A 19,899-nucleotide genomic window follows, 5' to 3' on the forward strand; every position below is an offset into this window, starting at 1 on the left:
CCTTTTGAGAGGAATTTGGTTAACAAAAGCTGAGCAAAAAACTTGTTTTGCATACACACATACATATATAAACATGTATATATGTTTGTGAATTTGTGTTGCAAGATTCCTGATGTGAAACCGTGTGTTGAAACAGATATATAACAACATGTCGGTGGCTAGTAAAACCACCCACTACACTCTCGGAGTGGTTGGCATTAGGAAGGGCATCTAGCTGTAGAAACTCTGCCAGATCAGATTGGAGTCTGGTGCAGCCATTTGGTTCGCCAGACCTCAGTCAAATCGTCCAACCCATGCCAGCATGGAAAGCGAACGTTAAACGATGATGATGATGATACCTATGTATATATATATAGATATATATACATATACATGTACACACATGTATGTATGTATGTGAATGACAATGACCTTTTTATGTGCACAGTCTGTGACAGACCATGCCTGTCTTTTGCTGGCCTAAAATCTCATCTGCGAACACATGGAAAATGAACCTCCACCAACTATTCAGACTATATGTCTGTGCACACCTTTGAATGCAGTGTATGCCATAAGGTTTGCAAATCCAACAGAGGCCCCAAAAAACATTTTAAGATCCACAAAGAGCAGAACTTATCTGCAGCTTTTGGTGATCCAAATCAGAGGTGCAATCTATGTGGGTGTCTTTTCAGAACATTGTCTGGTTTAAAAAGCTACATCAGATGCCATGATGGTGCTAAGGTGTAGGTACAGGAGGTGGTCAAATTCTGCATAAGGAGAACCACTATCATAATAATAAACAAAGGAATTCACTTTCTCTGCACCACCGTCTTCACCTCCAACTTAGTATTACCAACATCACTACAACTATCACAACAATCTCTAACACCAACATTGCTAATGTAGTCTATTATAATCACTACAGAAATCACAGCAACAGGTGCACTAGCTATGAAGATGGGTTAGGTATATAGCAACGGTGATTGTGGTATATGACAAATGCATTACTTGTGAGAGTGTGGTACTGGGTTAAAGAAAAGTGGATCATTGTAGCTAATGGTGTTGGTGTATGTACTTGTACATGCAGGCATGGCTATGTGGTTCAGAAGGTACTTTATTTCATGATATTCCAGTCCATACAACAGAAAATCCACAACAACTGAAGGTGGATGAAGAGGAAGGATAACTTTGTGATGGACATGCATTCCATTTGGAGGAGATGGATCTTGTACTCTCAGTAGCTTAAATACAACAGAAACAGAAATAAGCTCCAGCCAAATGAGCCTTTGATTCAAGCCAGACTTTGACTTTTAATATGTATGTGTATGTGTGTGTGTGTGTGTGGCACGTATATATATGGTGGGGGCTCAATGGCCCAGTGTAAAAGCACCAAAGGGAGGGGCTGGTGATTCAGACGATGATGAAGACCGGCTGTAGGAACCCAATCAATGCATCGTGATGGACTGGCGTCCCATCCAGGGACAAATATACACACTAGAGAAACTGGGAAATCATCCCTAAGTTCCCTATGGAGTAATGTGGACTAACCTGTCGATAATTATAATTTAATAAACTTTTGTGTTGTTAGAATATAAGAGAAATTATTGTTTTGTTGTTAGAGAATAAAACTAGTTGAATTAAATGAAATGAACAGAACTTCCAGTTTGTCATTCGACTTCTATTTCTAGCACAGAAATACTACAATGTCAGTTTTATGTTTTACCTCACAACAAATGAATATTAATTCACTACAGTACCTAAAAAAAAAACAAACAATGTACTTACAAAAGCAGTTATGAAGAAGATTGGAGCTATATGAGAAAGAAACAAAGAGATGAAACATATAAAAATATGCCAATGTTTCGTTAATATTAATCATGAAGGATGGAAGGGAGAGAAGTGGGGGATCAGATATCAAGGACTGTTGTGGTTTTGGGAGAGAAAACAGAAAAATTTCTTTAATTTTGAAGATGAAGTTAGAAAGAGGTTTTTTTTTATATATATATACGACAGGTTTCTTTCAGTTTCCGTCTACCATATCCACTCACAAGGTTTTGGTCGGCCTGAGACTATAGTAGGAGACACTTGCCCAAGGTGCCACGCAGGGGGAATGAGCCCAGAACTATGTGGTTGGTAAGCAAGCTACTTACAACACAGCCGCTCCTGTGCCTATATATATATATATATATATATAAACTCTTTAACTAGTTTCAACTTGAAAGCTGCAGTCATGCTAAGACATCCCTTATGTATATATATATATATATATATATACTAAGCAATAAGGGTTTAGCAACGAGTTGCCTTACCACATACCGAATTTGAAATAGCAGTCAAAGGGTTATAGCTATTTCTTCTACTAAAAAGGGAGATCTCAGTAAAAACAGCATTTGGAAGGCAGACACAAACAGGTAAGAGAGAATGAATTGACTGCAATCTATCATACTTTTTTTTAGTTATCCACGGACGTACGTTTCGAAATCAAGTTTTAAGGAAAGCATAAGAATTAAATATTAAATATTAAATAATTCTATCTTACCGAAACTTCTTTTCTCTTCAGCGTAGAATACTATAATCATAAATGATTATATATTGAATTTTGAGATACCAGAAGGCACCAACTCAACTCAGTATCAGAGCGAGCTAGAATCCGCAACTGGTATCACCGAATTCAATTTGTGAATGAAACGACTGTGTCAACAGCCCCTTCCCACCCGCGTGTAGCCAAAACAAGATGCTGTGGTCATCTACTGAGATAAAATATGGTTATCCGTAATAATGAAGGGTGAAATTAATTAATTTGGAAAAATTATCAATTACACCAAGTAGTCTTCGGCATGTAAAAGCCTCATTCGAGGAAAATTTAAGTAATACTAAGCAATAAGGGTTTAGCAACGAGTTGCCTTACCACATACCGAATTTAGAAATAGCAGTCAAAGGGTTATAGCTATTTCTTCTACTAAAAAGGGAGATCTCAGTAAAAACAGCATTTGGAAGGCAGACACAAACAGGTAAGAGAGAATGAATTGACTGCAATCTATCATACATTTTTTTAGTTATCCACGGACGTACGTTTCGAAATCAAGTTTTAAGGAAAGCATAAGAATTAAATATTAAATATTAAATAATTCTATCTTACCGAAACTTCTTTTCTCTTCAGCGTAGAATACTATAATCATAAATGATTATATATTGAATTTTGAGATACCAGAAGGCACCAACTCAACTCAGTATCAGAGCGAGCTAGAATCCGCAACTGGTATCACCGAATTCAATTTGTGAATGAAACGACTGTGTCAACAGCCCCTTCCCACCCTCAAAATTCAATATATAATCATTTATGATTATAGTATTCTACGCTGAAGAGAAAAGAAGTTTCGGTAAGATAGAATTATTTAATATTTAATATTTAATTCTTATGCTTTCCTTAAAACTTGATTTCGAAACGTACGTCCGTGGATAACTAAAAAAATGTATGATAGATTGCAGTCAATTCATTCTCTCTTACCTGTTTGTGTCTGCCTTCCAAATGCTTTTTACTGAGATCTCCCTTTTTAGTAGAAGAAATAGCTATAACCCTTTGACTGCTATTTCTAAATTCGGTATGTGGTAAGGCAACTCGTTGCTAAACCCTTATTGCTTAGTATTACTTAAATTTTCCTCGAATGAGGCTTTTACATGCCGAAGACTACTTGGTGTAATTGATATTTTTCCAAATTAATTAATTTCACCCTTCATTATTACGGATAACCATATTTTATCTCAGTAGATGACCACAGCATCTTGTTTTGGCTACACGCGGGTGGGAAGGGGCTGTTGACACAGTCGTTTCATTCACAAATTGAATTCGGTGATACCAGTTGCGGATTCTAGCTCGCTCTGATACTGAGTTGAGTTGGTGCCTTCTGGTATCTCAAAATTCAATATATAATCATTTATGATTATAGTATTCTACGCTGAAGAGAAAAGAAGTTTCGGTAAGATAGAATTATTTAATATTTAATATTTAATTCTTATGCTTTCCTAAAAACTTGATTTCGAAACGTACGTCCGTGGATAACTAAAAAAATGTATGATAGATTGCAGTCAATTCATTCTCTCTACCTGTTTGTGTCTGCCTTCCAAATGCTGTTTTTACTGAGATCTCCCTTTTAGTAGAAGAAATAGCTATAACCCTTTGACTGCTATTTCTAAATTCGGTATGTGGTAAGGCAACTCGTTGCTAAACCCTTATTGCTTAGTATTACTTAAATTTTCTCGAATGAGGCTTTTACATGCCGAAGACTACTTGGTGTAATTGATTATTTTTCCAAATTAATTAATTTCACCCTTCATTATTACGGATATATTATATTAATATAATATATATATATATATATATATATGCATGTCTCTGTACATTTGCATGTTTTTGAGTTTGTAAACTGAGATTGTTTTCTGTTCTGGTTGTGTATTAAAAAAATGTGGTCACCTTACATATGAATGATGCAAGAATAGGCCAAGGTATACCAAAGAAAACTTGAGATGATATGATATCAGACTTGAAGAGATTGCATCAAAAATGAGAAGACATAGAATGTTTCATTACTGATATCACCAACCAATTTGGGAATAAAAAAAAAAGAAAAACAAGAATAGAAATTTGAATAATGTTGATAATCTAAAACGATGTTTTATTTACCTTAATATCTTGCAAAACACCTTGATATTTAGTAACGATGACATTATCAAGGGCTAGAGAAAATTCTACAAATTCTTCATGAACATCAGCTTGCAGGAGGTTTCCATTGTGCATAAGATGTTGAATGACAGAGTAACGTGTAATTGGGATATAGTGTTCTCTAAAAAAGTAAAACAGAATTCATAACAAATTTAAACCAATATTTTTTTAATTTAGAGCAAATTAAAATTAAAATGGTAATATTTTAAGAAACAAAAAGAAACTACATTTAAATAGCTTCAAATAGATGGAGAGCTGAAAAAGTTTTCCCTTTAAAACTAAATGTTCTAAATAGCTTTGGCTGAGGAGATACAATGAGGTTGAAACACTATCCCAAAGTCACCTTACTCATATGAATCAAGTCTTCTTCTTGTCTTGAGACAGCATTCACCCGGGGTGGGTAGAGCTGGCTTCATTCATCCTCAATGCTGCATCTCTCACAAACGCTGACCAGGCCTGGCGATTTGAGGCTAACGACCACGTGATCTCCAACCACTCCCTATTCCAGTGGCGAATGCCGTAGATATGGGGGCCTAGGTTGGGTTCCAGATCAGCCTTGACTGTCATCAGCCAGGTTTTTCGTTGTCCACTACATTGTTTTCGCCAACCCTGAAGGGGAGCTAGGGCAATTGCTTCGTCGATGAATTCTCCTGGTTGACGACATGACCCAGCCAACACAGATGTCTTGTTAGGATGACTTGTCGGAGGGAGGTGATTTTTCCTCATGTTATGCATCAAGTGTATTATGAACACACATTTACCTCAAAGGAGAAGTTGTTCTCCTGTGATGAAGTGAAATACAATAGTGATTACCATATACACATTTGATAGCATATACACATCTGATTCTCTGATTATCACTTGGCAGATATAAGGATGTATTGGAAAATAAACTATTTGCTGAATGCATAAATAAGAGTCACAAATTCTTGTTAGATTCATTAATCAAGGGTAGCTTTGGCTGAGGTGACACAATGAAGTCGAAACCCAGGGCGTCCCAAAGTCTCCTTATGCTTATGAATCAAGTGTGTTATGAAAACACATTCATTTGAAAAGAGAAGTTGTTCTACAATGACAAACTACAACAGCAATTAATATATGTGATCATATATATTCTTGTTTACATATGGCACGTAAAAAGCACCATCCGATCGTGGCCGTTGCCAGCCTCGTCTGGCATGTAAAAAGCACCCACTAAACTCATGGAGTGGTTGGCGTTAGGAAGGGCATCTAGCTGTAGAAACACTGCCAGATCAGACTGGGACTGATGTAGCCTTCTGGCTTCCCAGACCCCAGTTAAATCGTCCAACCCATGCTAGCATATAAAGTGGACGTTAAACGATGATGATGATGAATGCCTGTATCATTGTAAACAAATCCAACAGTTTATCACTTAGTTTCTTTGATTGAATGGGTTGCAGTAGCTCTGTAAATCCTCATTATTTATTTGTTACTCTTTTACTCGTTTCAGTCATTTGACTGTGGCCATGCTGGAGCACCACCTTTAGTCGAGCAAATCGATCTCAGGACTTATTCTTTGTAAGCCTAGTGCTTATTCTATCAGTCTCTTTTGCTGAACCACTAAGTTACAGGGATGTAAACACACCAGCATTGGTTGTCAATAGGACCCTAGAAATATTACTGAAAACTCATTATTAGTTTGTCATCATCAATCCTTTAGTCACATCACTGTACAGAACTTGCAGTGGCCACTTTTAAGAAAACCCTAATTTTATTTCTGTACAAAAAGTATGCTGTTTGGACAATATTTCCCTGGCATTTATGAATCATATAGTTAATCTTTATATATAAAACTGAAGTTGTGTGTGTGTCTGTCAACTCCGATTTAGATTCCTAACTACTCCCACATTTTGCGGTGCAGTTTAACCAAAGGCGGGTATCTTATAGCCGTGATTCATATCGAGCCCTTCTGGGTATTAGCGCGTGTCTACGATGAGTCTACGATTAAAAAAAATTTACCATCATTTTTCCGCATTTTTAATGCATTTTTTGCTCGGTTTATATAAGGGAAGTAACTCTCTAAAAATGCTTATATAGTTATTTCCCTTACAAACCCGAGCAACGCCGGGCGATACTGCTAGTTAATAATATAAAAAAATTATAAAAATGAAATAATAATGAAATTATTGTATACAGAGCTCAGGTGCACCACAACTGCTCAGGTGCACAAAATATACGATACATATTGCCACTTTTGTTTCAACCATCAAAGCAACATGGGACTTATGAAAGGAAAGCCTTATATTATCCAGAAGAGGTAACTAAAAATCTGAAAAGGAGGACAATGTTGAGTACAAACTTATGAAAATGCTTTGGTCAGACAAAGTGTTGATATACAATTTTTTTCATGGAGCTGATACCTCAGATTCATAGAAGCAAAACAGCATGCCTTTCTCACCAGCATTATATGACTAAATAAAGCTACAGAAACTAGTGATAGCAGCAAAGAAAATGCAAGACTGTGAAAGGAATTCAGAAATGCAATGGAGCTTATGTGAATTTAAATTCTGCAAACATAAAAGTATGAATGTTGATGAAGACAAGTAACAGACATCAATAGATTGTATGTTATCCCATCGTGTTGTATCTCTGCCAGTCAAAGTATGAGAGAGAGAACATGATATAGGTGCAGTCATGACTGTGTAGTTAAGAAGCTTATTTTGGAACTACATGGTTTCGGGTGCAGTCCTACTGCATAGCACTTTAGGCAAATGTTTTCCACTATAGCCCTGGATTGACCAATGCTTTGTGAATGAATGTGTGGAAGCTAAGGTGGTGATCTGGCAGAAAAATTGGCACACCAGGCGAAATGCTTAGCAGTATTTCATCTGCTGTTATGTTCTGAGTTCAAATCCCACTGAGGCCGACTTTGCCTTTCATCCTTTCGGGGTCGATAAATTAAGTACCAGTTATGCACTGGGGTTGATGTAATCGACTTAATCCGTTTGTCTGTCGTTGTTTGTCCCCTCTATGTTTAGCCCCTTGAGGGTAGTAAAGAAATAGGTATTTCGTCTGCCGTTACATTCTGAGTTCAAATTCCGCTGAGGTCAACTTTACCTTTCATCCTTTCGGGGTCGATAAATTAAGTACCAGTTATGCACTGGGGTCGATGTAATCCACTTAATCCGTTTGTCTGTCCTTGCTTGTCCCCTCTATGTTTAGCCCCTTGTGGGCAGTAAGGAAATAGGCATTTTGTCTGCCGCTACATTCTGAGTTCGAATTCCGCCGAGGTCGACTTTGCCTTTCATCCTTTCAGGGGTCGATAAATTAAGTACCAGTTACGCACTGGGGTCGATGTAATCGACTTAATTCGTTTGTCTGTCCTTGTTTGTTCCCTCTATGTTTAGTTCATTGTGGGCAATAAAGAAATAAAAAAGAATTAAGAAATTGTGTGGAAGCTTGTGTATATATCATCATCATCATCATCATCATTTAATGTCTGTTGTCCATGCTGGCATGGGTTGGATGGTGTGACCAGAGCTGGCAAGTGGTGGTGGTGGTGGTGGTGGAGGCTGCATCAAACCTCAATCTGATTTGGCATGGTTTCTACAGCTGGATGCCCTTCCTAACACCAACCACTTTACAGAGTGTGCTGCATGTTTTTACATGTCAATGCACAGGTGCTTTTATGTGACACTGCATAGGGACTTTATGTGGCACTGTACAGGTGATTTTTACATTTTGTCACATGGGCACTTTTACATGTCCCCACATGGATGCTTTTACATGGCACCACATGGATGCTTTTGCATGTCGTCACACGAATGCTTTTATGTGTCACCACACAGGCGCTTTTACATGGCGCTACACAGGCACTTTTATGTGGCACTACCATGAATGCTTTACACCACCAGAAGGATTGGTTTTAACACTACTGCTGCTGGGTACAGGACTTCTTGCTAACACAGCCAGGTACCAGGTATTTTAGACCTTATATATATATATATATATAAATTAGAAAAAAACCCCACCTTTTATCAATTCAAAATGAAAAATTAAATTACACCATCTAGAACAATATTATAATATTATATATATATATATATATATTATATTAAACATTATATATATTATAATATTATATATTATAAATGTATATACGTATATATTAAATAAACGTAAATATATGTTTTATTTATTATTTTACATTATTTAATCATCGGTATATTTTTTTATATTTAATATTTCTATTATATGTAATTTTCTAGATGGTGTACTTTAATTTTTCTTTTTGAATTGATAAAAGGTTGTTTTTTTCTAACTTATATATATATTTACTTTGTGAAATTTGATTTAGTATTTCTAAATTGAATTTTTCCCTGTAAGTTTGAAATAATATTCCTTCAGATTATTATTATATATATATATATATATATAAATTAGAAAAAAACCCCACCTTTTATCAATTCAAAATGAAAAATTAATTACACCATCTAGAACAATATTATAATATTATATATATTATATTAAACATTATATATATTATAAATATTATATATTATAAATGTATATACGTATATATTAAATAAACGTAAATATATACGTTTTATTTATTATTTTACATTATTTAATCATCGGTATATTTTTTTATATTTAATATTTCTATTATATGTAATTTTCTAGATGGTGTACTTTAATTTTTCTTTTTGAATTGATAAAAGGTTGTTTTTTTCTAATTTATATATATATTTACTTTGTGAAATTTGATTTAGTATTTCTAAATTGAATTTTTCCCTGTAAGTTTGAAATAATATTCCTTCAGATTATTATTATATATTTATATATATATATATATATATGTATACATAAATTTCTATAATTATAAGTATAATTATAATTAGGGTTCAGCAAAATTGCTTCACCACATACTGAAATTTAGAAATAGCAGTTAAATACTATTCTACTATCATAAGGTATCTCCTGAAGCAATTTTGCTGAACTCTAATTATAATTATGCTTATAATTATAGAATTTTTGTATAAGGTTACCGGTAATGGTTCTTTTAACATACCAAACTACTTGGTAAAATTATTAATTATTAATTGATTAATTAATTTTACCCTTTTTATATATATATATATATATATATATATATATATATATATATATGTAAGTATGTTTTGTTCCAACATCACTTAACAACTGGTTTTGGTTAGTTTATGGGCCACATAACTAACTTAGCAGTTTGGCAAAAGGGGCAGTTAGAATAAGTAAAAAGACTTTGGATTGTGGTCATACGATGGCACCATCTTAAAGAGATCAACCGAAGTACTTTCTTTTTTTTTTTTTTTGCTGGTACCACATAAAAAGCACCCAGACCACTCTGTTAAGTGGCATTAGAAAGGCATCAAGCAGTAAGAACCATGCCAAAACAGAGAGGAAGCCTGGTGCATCCTTGTGGCTTGCCAGCTCCTTACAAACTGTCCAACCCATGCCAGCATGGAAAACAGACATTTTTTGATGCCCGCGAAGCATCATTTGGCCTAGTGCCATAGTAGAAGATATTTTTTCTCAAGGTAACCCCAAACCCCATGGTTGCAAAAGCAAGCCTCGTAGCCACATAGCTATGCCTGTAAACTTTCTAGAATCACCTTGCAGCCTACGTGTTTTTCTGTTGATGTTGACTTGCAGATGTTCAAAGTCAGCATCAACTGCATCAAACTTACCGATCTTGTGAAGCAGGGAGGAATGTGTGCGAAGGTCAGGGGCACCTTCTCCTAAATGAATTATGCAAAAACAAAAACCAAAGAATAGAAACAAAGAATGATCAAGTAAGATAAAAAAAAAAATACCTGTAGCATTCAGATGAAGAACTGGTATCTGTGCAAAAAGATCGTGCAGTGATGATGCTAGGCAGTGAGAAATTTGTTGAATGAATGTTTCTGGTTGCATTAGTAAATGTGCAACAACTCGAAATAAAAATTGGTTTACTGCAAGCATGGGTGCCAGTCATGATACTGATATTATCTGCCTTCAAAATAAAATAAAAAAATATATATACATATCTAAAATGATGTCTTAAGGGTGAATTTCATTAGGATTCAGATTACGCTCTTATATATTGGGTTGTCCGGAAAGTTCGTGCCGATTTTTAAAGGAAAGAAAAAGGTCAATAAATATTTGCCATTACATTTTTAATCAACCAAATATGAACCATTTTGTTGTACAATGCGTCTCCATCTTTCCTTTAACTTGAAAATACCCTCTTCCCAGAATTGAGGTGGTTTCATGGCAAAGAATTCATCAAGGTATCTTTTTACGTGATCCAAGGAATTGAAATTTTTACCATTAAGACTATTCTGCAGAGACCTGAATAAGTGGAAATTTGAAGAAGCAACATCTGGTGAATATCGAGGGTGGGGTAACACATCCCAGCCGAGCTGCAGCAATTTTTGTCTGGTTCCCAAAGCATCAAGTGCCGAAAATGAACTTTCTTATCTTCCATTTCAAAGGGTTACAGAATTAACACAGGTTATAGGAACATAAACCTTCTTCCACGAAAAGATAGCTTAAACTGTACTCTAAATGAAGGTGTAGTCAAATCCTATTTTATGGACTCAACCATGTTCTAAAATAAGTCAAAAGGTAAGCTGCATAAATCGGCACGAACTTTCCGGACAACCCAATATAATGCTTATTTATTTACATTGTTTTGAATTAATCATGCATTATCTTGTGACTTCATATTTTGATGCTGTAACTGTGTGTTTTGAGAATGACATTGTAGGGTAAGTGTGAGAGGCTGGTTCTGGCCAGTTCAAACATAAAACAAGTAGAATATCTGAGTCAGTTTAACCCTTTAGAATTCAGATTATTCTATTAAATGTAACACTTATTTATTCACAATGTTTGAATTTATCCTGCATTTTTTTTGTAGCCTCAAGATTTTCATGATGTGACTGTATCTTTTTTGGACGAATATTGTAGTTGTGAAAGGCTGAATTTGGCCAGTTTGAACATAAAATCGAGAAGAATAATTTGGCTGGATATGGCCAGTTTAAATGCTAAAGTATTAAATAACATTTTTATATTTGAGTAGTATAGTTTGCATGAAGCATTGTCTGATATAATAAATGTCTTTAATTGTCATTTTCTTTTTATATAAAACCAAAAGAATGCAAGTTATAAGAAACGATACAAGTTGATAGTTTGCACTTTTACTTTGTATGTCAGCATTTCACGATCAGGACCCCTTCTTCAAGAAATCTTTGATGAAATGGTGATGTGAACTGATTGGCCATTTCTTTAAGATTTCCAGAAGAATGGGTCCTAACACAGAAATATTAAAATACAAGGTGAAGGTACAAACTATCAACTTGTATTATTTCTTAGAACTTGCATTCTTTTGGCTTAGTAATAAAAAAAAATGACATGGTAAGAAGCTTGCTTCCCAACCACATGGTTCCGGGTTCAGTCCCACTGTGCGGTACCTTGGGCAAGTGTCTTTTGCTATTGCCTTAGGTTGACTAAAGCCTTGTGAATGGATTTGGTAGAGGGAAACTTAAAAAGACTGTCAGCATTGGTGATGGTGCTAGTGCCAAGTAAAAAGCACTGGAGCTGGTGTCACGTAAATAGCACTGGTGCCATATAAAAAGCAGTGGAGCTGGTGTCACATAAATGGCATTGGTGCCATGTAAAAAGCACTGGAGCTGGTGTCACATAAATGGCATTGGTGCCATGTAAAAAGCACTGGAGCTGGTGTCACATAAATGGCATTGGTGCCATGTAAAAAGCACTGGAGCTGGTGTCACATAAATGGCATTGGTGCCATGTAAAAAGCACTGGAGCTGGTGTCACATAAATGGCATTGGTGCCATGTAAAAAGCAGTGGAGCTGGTGTCACATAAATGGCATTGGTGCCATGTAAAAAGCACTGGAGCTGGTGTCACATAAATGGCATTGGTGCCATGTAAAAAGCAGTGGAGCTGGTGTCACATAAATGGCATTGGTGCCATGTAAAAAGCACTGGAGCTGGTGTCACATAAATGGCATTGGTGCCATGTAAAAAGCAGTGGAGCTGGTGTCACATAAATGGCATTGGTGCCATGTAAAAAGCACTGGAGCTGGTGTCACATAAATGGCATTGGTGCCATGTAAAAAGCACTGGAGCTGGTGTCACATAAATGGCATTGGTGCCATGTAAAAAGCACTGGAGCTGGTGTCACATAAATGGCATTGGTGCCATGTAAAAAGCACTGGAGCTGGTGTCACATAAATGGCATTGGTGCCATGTAAAAAGCACTGGAGCTGGTGTCACATAAATGGCATTGGTGCCATGTAAAAAGCACTGGAGCTGGTGTCACATAAATAGCACTAGTGCCATGTATTAAGCAGTGGAGCTGGTTCCACATAAAAAGCACCCAGTACACTTTATAAAGTGCTTGACATTAGAAAAAGAATCTGATAGTAGAAACTAAATCAAAATAGATTATGCGAGATGGTGCAGCTCTTAGCCTTGCCAGTTCCTGTCAAGCCATTCAACCCATGCCAGCATGAAAAACGGATGTTAAATGATGATGATGATGTGTGTCTTTGTGTCTGTGTTTGACCCCACCACCATTTGACAACCGGTGATGGTGTGTTTACGTCCCTGTAACCTAGTGGTTTGCCAAAAAGAGACTGATAGAATAAGCACCAGGCTTTAAAAAAAACAAAGCAAAAATAATTTGTACTAGGATTGATTCATTTGACTAAAAGTTCTTCAAGGCAGTGCCCCAGCATGGCCACAGTCTAATGACTAAAAAAAGTGAAAAATAAAAAATAATTCATGTTTATGAATTTGTTTTGCAAGATTCCTGGTGTGAAGTCGTGTGTTGAAACAGATATTGTTATAGTCGGGGATGGTCACATTTTTTAATTTTTATTTTTTGTCAAACAACTTCACATAGTGTATACTCGTTCATCACTTCAGATTTATTATTTTTATTTTAGAGTCCTTTGTCTGAAATCTTTTGTCACATGTCCTGTGACCTCTTCAACAACTCTCCATCCCACGTGTCTCCTCCAGTTTTGTTTAGTCCATTCTAAATTTCAGACAAAGGACACTAAAATAAGAATAAACGAATATAAAGTGCTTGTGGTTATTTGGCAAAAATAAAACCCCAGAAAATATATCCCAAAATATAACAAAAAAGTCATTTGTTTTCATATTATACTGTTGTTGAGTATATACGTATTTTGACTAGAAATCCTTCTTTGCTTTAATCACTGTTTCATGATTTATATGGTTAAATGAATTCAGAGATGTAGATTTGATTAACAATGTAACAGAATACAGTGGGCAATAACAATAATAATTGTAAAAGTATATAATACATCATGCAGTTTGATTCAAGAAGGAGTAAAACACATGAGAAGAAGAATGAGTTAAATTTCATAATACTATCATGAATAACAGGAGATAAAGATTATTAGTATTTTTCTTAGGGGGCTCAAGATTAACAAGAAGTTATCTTCGCATCCTTCAGTGAAAGGATTAAATATTGAATTTATTTCAAGGCACAGGAGTAGCTGTGTGGTAAGTAGCTTGCTTACCAACCACATGGTTCTGGGTTCAGTCCCACAGCGTGGCGCCCTGGGCAAGTGTCTTCTACTATAGCCTTGGGCTGACCAAAGCCTTGTGAGAGGACTTGGTAGACGGAAATTGAAAGAAGCCCGTCGTATATATGTATGTATATATATGTGTGTGTGTGTGTGTGTGTATGTTTGTCCCCCAACATCGCTTGACAACTGATGCTGGTGTGTTTACGCCCCCATAGCTTAGCGATTTGGCAAAAGAGACTGATAGAATAATTACTAGGCTTACAAAGATTAAGTCCTGGGGTCGATTTCTTTGACTAAAGGCGGTGCTCCAGCATGGCCATAGTCAAATGACTGAAACAAGTAAAAGAGTAAAAATAAATAAAATTAAAAATATATAATTAAATGAAAAAATAGAACAGAGAAAATGGTAAAAAAAATAGAGTGAAAAGTAAAAATGTGGGGGAAATTAAAATGTTTAAAAATGCTCATTTTCTTCCCACCCACTCGAAATCACAATTTCTGTTGTTGAAAAATAAAAAGGATAAAAAAAAAAGATAAATAGGGTAGGAAGCATATATGATATATCGATCAATATTTCGTTAACGGAGAAAAATTATCAAGAAAACTGCTAACTGCCAACACCACTGAACTAACTTTTCACGCTTATTTTTGAACTGTATTGATTTCCAGTCAATTACTAATAAACCTTGGATCTTTTCAGTTTGACCGGCAGTTTTTAAAATAATTTCCACATAACTAAACACTTTTAAACTTCGTGTACTGGTAGAATGTGTTTATAAAACATCCTTTTCTCTTGGATTTATTGAGAAAATTCTATAGTTCGTAAGATATTTGTTGTTGTTTTTCTTCAATTTCTGCAATTTCAACCAATCAATGACGTCTATTGAGGTAAAAAAACCATTCTGTACCGTATGAATATGTCCCTCGTTTAAGAAACAGATTGGGTTACTAAAAAATTTTAAACTTCGTATACTGGTAGAATGTGTATATAAAACATCTTTTTCTCTTGGCTTTATTGAGAAAATTCTATAGTTTGTAAGATATTTGTTGTTTTTTTCTTCAATTTCTGCAATTTCCACCAATCAATGACGTCTATTGAGGTAAAAGAAACATTATGTGCCGTATGAATATGTCTCTCGTTTAAGAAACAGATTGGGTTTATTTACATTTGTGAAGAAAAAAAGATACCCTTCCCCCACCCCTAACCCTAAAACAAATTGAAATACAATAGATCGATACTAGGGTCATAATTATGGGTGATAATTTCATATGACACCGCTAGAAAAAACTGCCGTTCAAACCAAAAAGATCCTAAACCTTTCTAATGTTTGGTCAGTAGTTTCCAAAGGAGAGGGCAGTCGATTACATCGACCTCAGCGCTCAGCTTGTACGTATTTCATTGATCTCGAAAGGACGAAAGATAAAAGTGAACCTCGGTGGCTTTTGATCTCAGAATGTAAAAAGCCAGAAGAACTGCTGTGTAGCTTTCTCTCCGATGCGCTAACAATCCTGCCAGCTTGCCACCTTATAATAATCCTCTCAATTATAGGTGAAATGCCTAGTCAATTACGTCGACCCCAGTGAAAACGGGAACTTATTTTATTGACCTTGAAGGGATGAAAGGTAAAGTCAACCTCTGTGGAATTTCATCTCAGAAGTAAAACCAGGAGAAATGCTGCAAGGCATTCCACCTTTTTCACACCAAATAATTGTTTCATTTTGGGATACCAGGCCAACGATTTTGGAGGAAAGGAGTCGATTACATCGACCCCATTGCTCAACTATTACATACTTTTTCGACCCAGTAGACTGGTGGTAATGGTGTTGCTCTCACGATCACAAGATTGTGGCTTTGATTTCCACAACTGGTAGTGCACTGTACTCTTGAGTAAATCACACTCACAAGAGATTTTATCTCGGACAAAAACCGCAGCAACTTGTCTACCAAGGATGTATATACATTAAATGTGATACATAGATGGCTGTTTTAATTTTGCATGTTTGCAAACTAAGAAGCTAATGACCATGTTTAAGAACAAAACTATGTGCTCTCCATGCACTGAATATATATTGTATCAATTTCCAGTCTACATTTTCCTGATTTAAGAAATGGAATGTTATTGATATGGCTTTGGGAAGAAGCCAAAATTTGTTTAAGCTTGTTTGTACCAACACTTGATAATTAGGTAATCAATATATTAAAACTTTTTATTACCAAGTAAAATTTAACTTATGTATTTCATGTTGCTTCTGAATTGAATTTCCATTAAAGCCTGAAGAAACAGAAACCTAACTTCCCAAAATGAAAGGTCAACGATAAGAAATTTAATTGATATAATTTCTTGTTGGACAAGCTTCTGTCTTTGAACCAAAGAATTTTGTCTCTTTATGACCATTCCAACTGAACTAACTCAAAGCTCTCTCCAGTAAAGATATTACAAATCTTTTCTACTCGAGGCACAAGGCCCGAAATTTGGGGGGAGAGGGCCAGTCGATTAGATCGACCCCAGTACGCAACTCGTACTTAATTTATTGACCTCGAAAGGATGAAAGGCAAAGTCGACCTCAACGGAATTTGAACTCAGATCGTAAAGACAGACGAAATACCTATTTCTTTACTACCCACAAGGGGCTACACACAGAGAGGACAAACAAGGACAGACAAGCGGATTAAGTCGATTATATCGACCCCAGTGTGTAACTGGTACTTATTTAATCGACCCCAAAAGGATGAAAGGTAAAGTCGACCTCGGCAGAATTTGAACTCAGAACGTAGCGGCAGACGAAATACTGCTAAGCATTTCGTCCGGCGTGCTAACGTTTCTGCCATCTCGCCGTCTTAAAGATATTACAAATCTTGGATCACCGGATTAACAATGATTTAAAGTGCAGAAGCAAACTTGTTCAACACTATCAGAGATTTCTGCATGAGGAAGTGCAATATGGTTGGACAAATGGATTCTAGAACCAATGGGCTCCATGCCTTATTCTTTGTTTGTATTTCAGAATGAGGAAGTACTTATGCATGGGAAGAGGAAATACAATTGAGGAAAGATGCTTCTAGGAGATTGAAGACTAGCAAAAGACTTACAACTGATCAGCCAAAACTAGTCGACCAACTGCATAACTACTCACTGCTAATTGTTGTTATTATATGTGACCTTTAAGAAAATAGTCAACAAAGCGTGCTTTTCTTAACTTGATGCCAATAACTTGGCAGATTATTGTACCTTGTAAATGATATGGTGAGAACAGTTGGACTGTGTACGGCAATATTAATGAAAGTGATAAGCCGGCGAGCTGGCAGGATCGTTAAGCACGCTGGAAGAATGGTTAGGGTTAGAGTTCGTCTGTCACGTTCTGAGCTCGAATTCCGCCGAGGTCGACTTTGACTTTCAACTTTTCGGGGTTGATAAAATAAGTACCAGTTGAAAACTGGGATCGATATAATTAGTTTATGCCCTCCCCTAAACTTGCTGACCTTGTTCCAAAATTTGAAACTAATATCAATGAAAGTGATGGGCTAAAACATTAATTAGTATTTTGTTGCTCCTGACATTGAAACTCACATTCAAAACATTGGGGGACGGTCGAAGATAAATGAGGTCAAGGTTGATCAGGACAGCGAAAGGTACAAAGGAACAATTGATTGAGAGTCACCTCGTAGAATACTGATAGAAATCGAAATTTCCGAAATGGAAAACTTCTAATTTCCTTTCGAACTCGCTGTTTAGGTTCACTTCGTCCCCTTGTGAGAAAGATTTAGCCTCGAGAATCAATTTGTTAAAACCACCTGCCTTTGAAAAGAATTGAATGCAGTTGAAAAATGTCTCATATTTTATTTCCGTTTCGACCATTAAATAAACTGTCATTGGGTGGAATTAAACACTTCCTCTTATTTAATCTCCGGCCGTTTTACCTCATTTTTTGTTATTTGATCTCAGGCTATTGAAAAATATTTATATACATACATGTGTGTGTGTGTGTGTGTGTGTGTGTGTGTGTGTGTGTGTGTGTGTTGTGTGTGTGTGTGTGTGTATGTATGTATGTATGTATGTATATATATATATATATATATATATATATATATATATATATATTATATATATATTAGAAGGTTTGGAGATGATGTACAGGTATTTTATATAAGAAGAAATGAGGTACTCAGAAATTCGGATGGTTTTATATTTACAGATATTTATTTGTATATTACATGTTTTTATACATCATATTCATATATTAACGCTTTCGTCTATTCTGGTGGAATTTTCTATATATATATATATATATATATATATATATATAATAAAAAACAAACTGAATTTCAGCCTAAACAAACTAATTAATACTCGGCCGCTCCCACAGAAGTTCCGATAAGCGAAACAAGCCGGTCGCAGGTGCCGCAGAAATATAGCGGAAATCCAACGAATATTTATCCATTTATTTTCCATTCATAAAAAGCACTTGTTTTGGTTTGCTCACATTAAATTTTGACCACAGTTCAGTGGCTGTAATGTGTAAGATATTTTTAGAAGCCAATGGTCAAAACGAACAGCGATATTTAAAAAAAAAAAAAATATTTAACATATGACTGATGTTAATGAAACCAGGAACCTGAACAAGATCGGCCGATTCGGTTCGCCGAAACTTACTGCCAAATAAACAAGATAACTAGGTTAGTAAAGCAAAAGAAATTACCGCTGATACATACCAACAAAAGACATCGCTTTGGACTTAATCTCGGATGTTGATTACTGCTATAGTGAGGAATCCGAGCGGCAGAAAATATCCAATGTCTCGTGCATTTGGACGAATGGACAAAATAGTTCGCCATTACAGGCTGAGATTTAGTAGATTGTTTTTTAAAGGGAAGCCACTCTCGAATACTAAAACTTAATATAAGTCAATTATAATTACTAACAGGTTCTTGTTTGTTTGTATGGAGACTTAGGAATGTTTTTCATTGTTGCATATAATTGTTAGCAATTGTTCATATTTAATTATATATATATATATATATATATATATATAATATGTTCAGCCGAAATTGCAAGGATGATCCGATTCTTGACTGAAGATTAGAGGCTTCGAATGACCCGTCCGTTTTTTGTGTCGTCTATTTGAGTGTTTTGCGTTCTTGTCCCATTTTGCATTTTTATATATATATATATATATATATATATATATATATATATATATATATATATATATAACAATAGGTAATAAGAAATTATTATTACCAGTAGCCTAGCACAAAAACGAATTAGTCATTAGACTATATATTATTCATATTTCTATGTATTTATATATATATATATATATATATATATATATATATTATATATATATATAGATGTGTGTGTGTTTGGGGAGTCTCTCTGATTTTAAACACTGGTTATAGAATAGCTTATTTTATTTCCTATGAAAACATGTCATTATTTGGCAGTTCACCAATGATCGGTGATGTTTGCCAAATAATTGTATATCGGACACGATGTTTATTCTTAGCAGTGGCATACTCATGTCAAGGATTTACAAATTTTGATCGTTTTGAATGTTCTAGCATATTTTTACTGATAACCCAAGTCGGCTTCATTCAAAGGTATTCCAGCCGTAATTGTCAGTTTTTTTTTCAG

At 35.4% G+C, this 19,899-nt stretch overlaps 1 protein-coding gene across 2 annotated transcripts in view; it reads right to left on the reverse strand.

The window, feature by feature from the left end:
• LOC115221477 (transmembrane protein 143) overlaps positions 1–19,893 on the reverse strand; it is a 32,174-nt gene extending 12,281 nt beyond the window's left edge. Inside the window, exons 1-4 of one of the 2 annotated variants that reach the window (XM_029791668.2) lie at positions 19,670–19,893; positions 18,975–19,214; positions 10,513–10,691; positions 4,661–4,820 (exon numbers count right to left, since the gene is read on the reverse strand). In XM_029791668.2, coding sequence (XP_029647528.1) covers positions 4,661–4,820; positions 10,513–10,691; positions 18,975–19,097 — 462 coding nt within the window. In that variant the 5' untranslated portion in view covers positions 19,098–19,214; positions 19,670–19,893. Of the gene's footprint in view, positions 1–4,660; positions 4,821–10,512; positions 10,692–18,602; positions 18,806–18,974; positions 19,215–19,669 lie in introns of those variants that run through there. The other variant, XM_036510908.1, reaches the window with a different exon arrangement.
• Positions 19,894–19,899: the final 6 nt, after the last annotated feature.

The sequence above is a fragment of the Octopus sinensis genome, linkage group LG18 (genome assembly GCF_006345805.1).
Source record: "Octopus sinensis linkage group LG18, ASM634580v1, whole genome shotgun sequence".
Classification (NCBI taxonomy): domain Eukaryota; kingdom Metazoa; phylum Mollusca; class Cephalopoda; order Octopoda; family Octopodidae; genus Octopus; species Octopus sinensis.